Here is a 6,836-nt window from a genome sequence, read left to right as displayed (position 1 = left end):
TCTTGGACACCATCATCTGGACAGGTGCCATGTGAGTTTGATAAAGGTGGAAATGATAATTCTACTCTACCTGAACAACTTGAGAGTAGTGGTGAGTCAGGTGAAGCAATCCGAATTGAATTGGCACAATACCGTAAGAATAAGAGGCCAATTGAGACAGATGAGAGACAAAAGAAAATCAAGAAAGGAAAAGGAAACGTAAAGGTTGGAGGAGCTATTAAATTGTCTCAACAAATTGATCGCCTTGTCGATATAGTTGAGAGTAAAAGTACTGGATCATTGATTGCGCAATCTGACGCTGGAAACTATAACATAACAAAAGTTATTGAAGTTCTAGATTCGTTATCAGGATTACAGAGAGGTAGCGAGTTGTATTTCTGTTTGTCTTGAGCAACTCATGTAAATCAAACCAGACTTCACAGCGTTTTCTCTTTTCACAGTTTGAGGCCATTTTTTACGAGCATGCGCAGAATAATGTATTGAGCGTGTCTGCAGAATTTCAGATAATTTTGACGTCGTTTCCTACTTTATTTGATTTTTCATAGACGAAAAATAGAAAAAATCATAAAAAACGGAATACTCATCAAAACATGATACAGCATGTCGCATAATTTCTTAAAAATCATGCATTGATTTTAGGACGCAAAAGATGTAGAAATAGTGAATTCGTTTTGACATATCCTTGCCACTCGGCTCCCCACTGCGTTAGCAGGAGATTTTTTGATGAATATTTTATTTTTTATGATTTTCTTTATTTTTCATCTGTAAAAAATATAATAAAATAAAAACAAAGTAAAAAAATAATAAAATTTTACAAACACAATCCTTACATTTTTCTAGGCGTGCTAAAAAAAATGGCCTAAAAAATAAACCACCGTCGGTTTATGGTTCCAGAAACAAAATTATGTAGAAATGATTCCAGCCTTTTTGGTTAAGCTGCCGAATTTACCAACAACAATTATTAAACGACATCGTTTAAAATAAACCACCGTCAGTTTATGGCTCCAGAAAAAAAATTATGTAGAAATGAATCCAGCCTTTTCGGTTAAGCTACTCAATTTACCAACAGCAATTACTAAACGACATCGTTTAAAATAAACCACAGTCGGATTATAGCTCCAGAAACAAAATTAACAAATCAATAGTTGATCAGTCCTTATAAGACATCAAAAGTCAAATGATTTTAATTAACAAATCAATAGTTATTTGGATTGCCAAAACAACCTTTAAAAATTAACAGCCCTCAACACGGTGTTCACTATAACACAATATATACGTAAGGGCATGTTGGGGATTTCGTTTGAAAATTAAGCAATGTAATTCTACAAAATTTGATTTGTTATAAAGCTTTAGTTGTGATGGGGACTGTATTCATATTTCAGCCTTGTTCACTTATTGCTATAAAAAAATACATGTCTCTATAATTAATATACATTGTCGCTTACGTTCATTAACATGAAATACAACAAATCAGCCAATATACATATTTTTATGCTATATATTCGCTTAATTACTATAAAATATACATATTTTGAGGATTAATATACGTTGTCGTTTCTTATAACTTAATATATACATCTTTACATATAAATATATACACGAAGCACATATAAATATACACATTTCAGCAAAAATGTACAAGTGCCGTTCTGGTCAGGCATTTTCCAAGTGCTTGACTAGAGACTTTGCCGAAATAAATATTTTTAAATACAAAAAACAATTAATATATTTAAGTTCCATTTCATGTATATTTTGATCACTTTACATACCCACAATAATTCAACATCAAAATTTACCAAACGCTATTATATTAATTTTAGAACCAGCACAGATATTATAATTACAGTTTACTAAACACTTAACTGCTTCTCATAACAGCTACTTCTTTTTTCAATACAGTTAAAGTTAAAAGTAATTTTTTTTTTTAAATCCACGGCAAAACCAAACCCACCCTAAATTAGGCCACAGTTACAGGTTGGACGTCTTTGTCATAGTAATGTCTCTTTCATGACTTCTAATCAAATTGGGCCTCACAGCAATTAAAAGCCTCACCTGCCCCTGCTCTGTCTCTGCCCTGATCACATAATTCATCAACCTCTGATTTCTATACTCTTTATCAACCTCACCACAAGTCATAAAACTCTTTATTTTGAACATTGATTGATTACAATGAATTCTCATGCAGCGTTTCTGAATACGTTGATAATTCTTTTGATTCTACCATGTTGGTCTTCTCTCGACACCATTACTCCAGACCACCCCATCAAAGACGGCGATGTTTTGATCTCCGGCCGACAATCGTATGCGCTCGGCTTTTTCAGCCCCGGAAACTCTCACTACCGCTATGTCGGGATTTGGTACTACAGGGTTCCTGAGAAAACTGTCGTTTGGGTCGCGAATAGAGACAATCCCATCAATGATACCTCTGGAATTTTGACCATCAATAGTCGGGGAGGTCTTGTCATCTACGGCGAAAACCGAAACTCTCCTATTTGGTCAGCAAATGTTTCGGTATCTTCGGCAAACAGCTCCGTCGCTAAGCTTTTGGACGTCGGAAATTTGGTTTTGTATGGTAATAGTAGAAGCCAGAGTGTACTATGGCAAAGCTTTGATCACCCGACACATACCATGCTTCCTTTTATGAAACTCGGGCTGAACCGGAAGTCCGGTTTAGACCGGTTCCTAACATCCTGGAGGTCACTGGATGACCCGGGAACTGGGAACTCTTCGTTACGGGTTGACCCGAGTGGGCATCCGCAAGTGGTATTGTACAAAAATGGGGCTCCAAGTTGGCGGGGTGGGCCTTGGACCGGATCTGGATTGAGTGGGGTGCCCGAGATGAGATCTAATTTCATCTTCAACGTCAGTTTTGTAGACAATCAAGATGAACTCTTCATCACGTATGGTATTCACAACGATTCGATTTTCTCTAGGATGGTGATAGATGAATCAGGAGTCGTTCATAGATCCACGTGGCACGATCAAGGCCAACACTGGGTGGAGTTCTGGTCCGCGCCTAGAGACTTGTGTGATGATTACAAGCAGTGTGGTGCAAATGGCAATTGCGACCCGTCCACCACAAATAAGTTCGAATGCACGTGCCTACCCGGATTCGAACCCAAGTCGCCCCGAGATTGGTTCTTGAGAGACGGGTCGGGTGGGTGCTTGAGGAAGAAAGGGGTTAGCACGTGTGGGAGCGGAGAAGGGTTCGTAAAATTGACACACATGAAGGTCCCCGACACTTCGAAGGCACGTGTGCAGATGAATTTGAGTTTGGAAGGTTGCAGACAAGAGTGCCTAAGGAATTGTTCCTGCACGGCTTACACGAGTGCCGATGAGAGAGGGGCAGGGATCGGGTGTTTGATGTGGTACGGTGATCTGGTGGACGGGAGGACTTATTCCGCCGCAGGACAAGAACTTCACGTGCGAGTTGACAATATTACGCTAGGTACTTCTAATCTTATTAACTATTTAACACTTTTTTTTTTTTTTTTTTTTTTTTTTTTTTTTTCATGCTATGGTGTTCTTTTAAATACAGATTAGTTGTATGTTACTAATTCATGTTCGTCTTAACTCTTTTTTTTTTTTTTTTTTTTCCCTCTTCATCTACATAGCTGAATATTCAAAAAAGTCCCGTTCTTTGAGCAAGGTGGGGAAGGTGGCAATTTCATTGGCTTGCATTGTAGTGTTATTTCTCGTGATTGTTGTGCATTGTTGGGCAAAGAAGAAGAGAAAAGGTAAGGAATTCTCCTCCTCTCTATTTTGCTTTCTATGATTCACCTTTCTTTTGTGTATACAACAATAACAACTTGATTATAAAATTCCACGCGTACCACCATGAATGTGTTCTGAAAAAGACGGATAAATAATATTGAATTGAGAATTTGAAAAGAGGTAAAAGCAAGGAAGAAAGACCGAGAAAACGATCAATTGCTACCAGATCATACAAAACATTACCTATTGTGTATGTATTAATCACAGCGAAAGCAGAACAAAGCAAACATCTTTCTAGTCTTACCACAAGTCCAACCTTCTCTCAAGTTTCCCTGAAAAACGAGTTTGATGAAAGTAGAAGAGGTTCGGAGTTGCTGTTCTTCGATCTAAATACCATAGCTGCAGCCACTGACAATTTCGCTATTCATAACAAGCTTGGAGAAGGCGGTTTTGGCTCTGTTTATAAGGTAATTTCTACCGTCCAATTGCATACAATTTCTAATTGTATGAAACCCTAGAATATTATGTGTATGCATCAACACTTTTGGTACTTCATCTGTACGGTTTTAGCGGGCTAAGAACACAATTAATTAAGCTAGTGATCGGATCAAGAAAGCAGATGATTTTTCAATTTTGAATCTCTTGAAAGAATAACGTTGCATCATATACGAGTTGAATAATTTGTGTTGTGAGTACAGGGTATGATCTATGGTAGAAAGGAGATAGCAATAAAAAGACTGTCGAAGCATTCGGGGCAAGGAACTGAAGAGTTCAAGAACGAAATTATGCTGATCGCAAAACTCCAACACAGGAACCTTGTGAGGCTTTTGGGTTGCTGCGTTCAAGGAGAAGAGAAGATGTTAATATATGAATACTTGCCAAACAAAAGCTTGGACGCATTTATTTTTGGTATGTTATTATTATTATTTTTTCGTTTTCCCAACTTGCTCTTCAAATCGACACTCCAAAATGGTGATCTTATTTGTGATCAGATGAAGAGAAAAGGAAATTGTTAGATTGGAGAAAACGCTTTGACATAATCTGCGGGATTGCTCGAGGGATGTTGTATCTTCATCAAGATTCGAGATTAAGAATCATTCATAGGGACTTAAAAGCTAGCAATGTTCTCCTTGATGAAGTTATGAACCCTAAAATTGCAGATTTTGGCATGGCTAGAATATTCGGAGGGAACCAACTTGAAGCAAATACAAATCGGGTGGTTGGAACATAGTAAGTTCCTTAGAAGCACTGAAAAAAGTTTCAAAGGTAGAAAACTATTCAAAAAGGTTAACTCATATTTATATGCTTCTGTAGTGGTTATATGTCGCCAGAGTACGCTATGCAAGGGCGGTTTTCGATCAAGTCAGATGTATATAGCTTTGGAGTTTTGCTACTAGAGATCATTACGGGCAAGAAAAACACTAGTTATTACCATGAGAATCCCGAGACAAATTTGGTTGGACATGTAAGTTCATAGAAATTTATGTAAACATGAACTGATCTTGTCCAAATTAATTATGATGCAGAGGAGATAGGGATAGAATTTTACCTGCCTAATTCAGACGGAGGATTCCCATTTTATCTAAAAAATCCCACAAGTGAAAAAACCCCTCAAATTAGAGAGAAAACACTCAATTTTTGTTTTTAATATCTCAATATTCAAGTCTAACTATTACAATTAGTAATGTGGCTATTTACATAGTCCACGTACAAAACGATTACAAAATATTAACTATAACAAATGATATACTAATAACAAAACATAACTAAATTACGAAACTAGAACAAACAATAATAAAAATATAAAAACGGCTACTAATAACTAAATCTCCCTGCATCAAGTTACATATATTTCTTCTTGTTATTCATCATGACATGACATGAGACATAACATTGTTTTAGGTGTGGGACTTATGGAGAGATGGTAAAGCCTTGGAATTAATGGATTCATCTTTGGATGAATCATATGGTGGCGAAGCTTTGAGATGCATCATTATTGGGCTTCTGTGCGTGCAAGAGTTCGCAGCCGATCGACCAACCATGTCGGCAGTTGTTTCCATGTTGGGTAATGATTCAGCTCTTCCTTCCCCAAAACAGCCTGCATTTGTATATAAAAAAAGCTATACAAGCGGAGATCCATCAACTAGTGAAGGAGCCAATTCTATATATGATGTGACATGTACTGTGGTAGAACCTCGTTGAAGGACTAAGCTCTTAATAAATAAATACATATATATATATATGTGTGTGTGTGTGTGTGTGTGTGTATGTATATGTATGTATGTATGTATGTATATGAGGTTAATGATGTCAACTTGATGCATAGGCTCATGATGTAAGTATTAGTTACTGATATGCGCTTGAAAGGTTTATACGTGTATATCGGTTCTTTTATTCCTCCTTAGACTACGTCTTTATTTGTTATTCATAAAGACCTCATTAATCCTTTAATTAAGGATTTATTGTTATCCATAAAAATGCATGGAAGGATATTGCATTTCCAAGCCTTCTAATATAGGCATTTTTTTTTTTTTAGGTATTTTAGGCATTTTTTTCTGGATTGTTTTCTTTTTATAGTCTGATTTTTGCTAATTATAATTTTAGTATTTACTTCCCCCTTTTTAACTTTGATTGATTTTTTAGGATCGATCATTGTGATTTTATGCTGATTCTTTTTCACGGGTTGTTGTTTTCCCCTTATTTCATCTTTCAATTCATTCGTTTGTGTGTCTTGTGTTCTATGGTTTTTTTCACGATAATTTCCTGGCAGCCATGAAGAAAAAAGTCGCGTCCTTCAACACCGGTCCAATTCTAAGAGAAGAAAAAAGAGAGAGATCAACTCCAGTTGTAGTAGTTGCCGTTAAATCGAGTTCAACATGCTCAAATAGTTGATGTATACCGAATTCTTAATATTAGTTGTAAATTTTTTTATTACGATAACTCTGTGATTCTTTATTGCTTTAAAAATTTAGGCTTCGGATCTTTTGTGTGATTTTAATTTTGATTTTTTTTTAGATAATGATCATTGTGGCAATGAATTTTTTTTTTTTTTAAACAGATAATGAAACATTTCCCTATGAACAGTGATTGGGGATGGTTGATATGTATACTTGGGTATCGAT

General features: G+C 36.2%; 1 protein-coding gene across 2 annotated transcripts; it reads left to right on the top strand.

Moving 5' to 3' along the window:
• The first annotated feature begins 2,068 nt into the window (after positions 1-2,068).
• LOC21388493 (G-type lectin S-receptor-like serine/threonine-protein kinase At1g11410) lies at positions 2,069-6,610 on the top strand. 2 transcript variants are annotated; one of them, XM_024175190.1, is made up of 8 exons: positions 2,069-3,448; positions 3,615-3,737; positions 3,982-4,181; positions 4,413-4,623; positions 4,707-4,944; positions 5,029-5,179; positions 5,617-5,779; positions 6,485-6,610. In XM_024175190.1, the coding sequence occupies exons 1-8, from the start codon at positions 2,170-2,172 to the stop codon at positions 6,604-6,606; spliced, it is 2,487 nt and encodes an 828-aa protein (XP_024030958.1). In that variant the 5' UTR covers positions 2,069-2,169; the 3' UTR covers positions 6,607-6,610. The 2 variants fall into 2 exon arrangements, with proteins under 2 accessions (XP_024030958.1, XP_024030957.1); XM_024175189.1 differs by lacking the exon at positions 6,485-6,610 and having other exon boundaries at positions 5,617-6,109.
• Positions 6,611-6,836: the final 226 nt, after the last annotated feature.

The sequence above is a fragment of the Morus notabilis genome, unplaced genomic scaffold (assembly GCF_000414095.1).
Source record: "Morus notabilis unplaced genomic scaffold, ASM41409v2 Scaffold392, whole genome shotgun sequence".
Taxonomy (NCBI): domain Eukaryota; kingdom Viridiplantae; phylum Streptophyta; class Magnoliopsida; order Rosales; family Moraceae; genus Morus; species Morus notabilis.
This window is presented reverse-complemented; position numbering and strand designations above follow the sequence as displayed.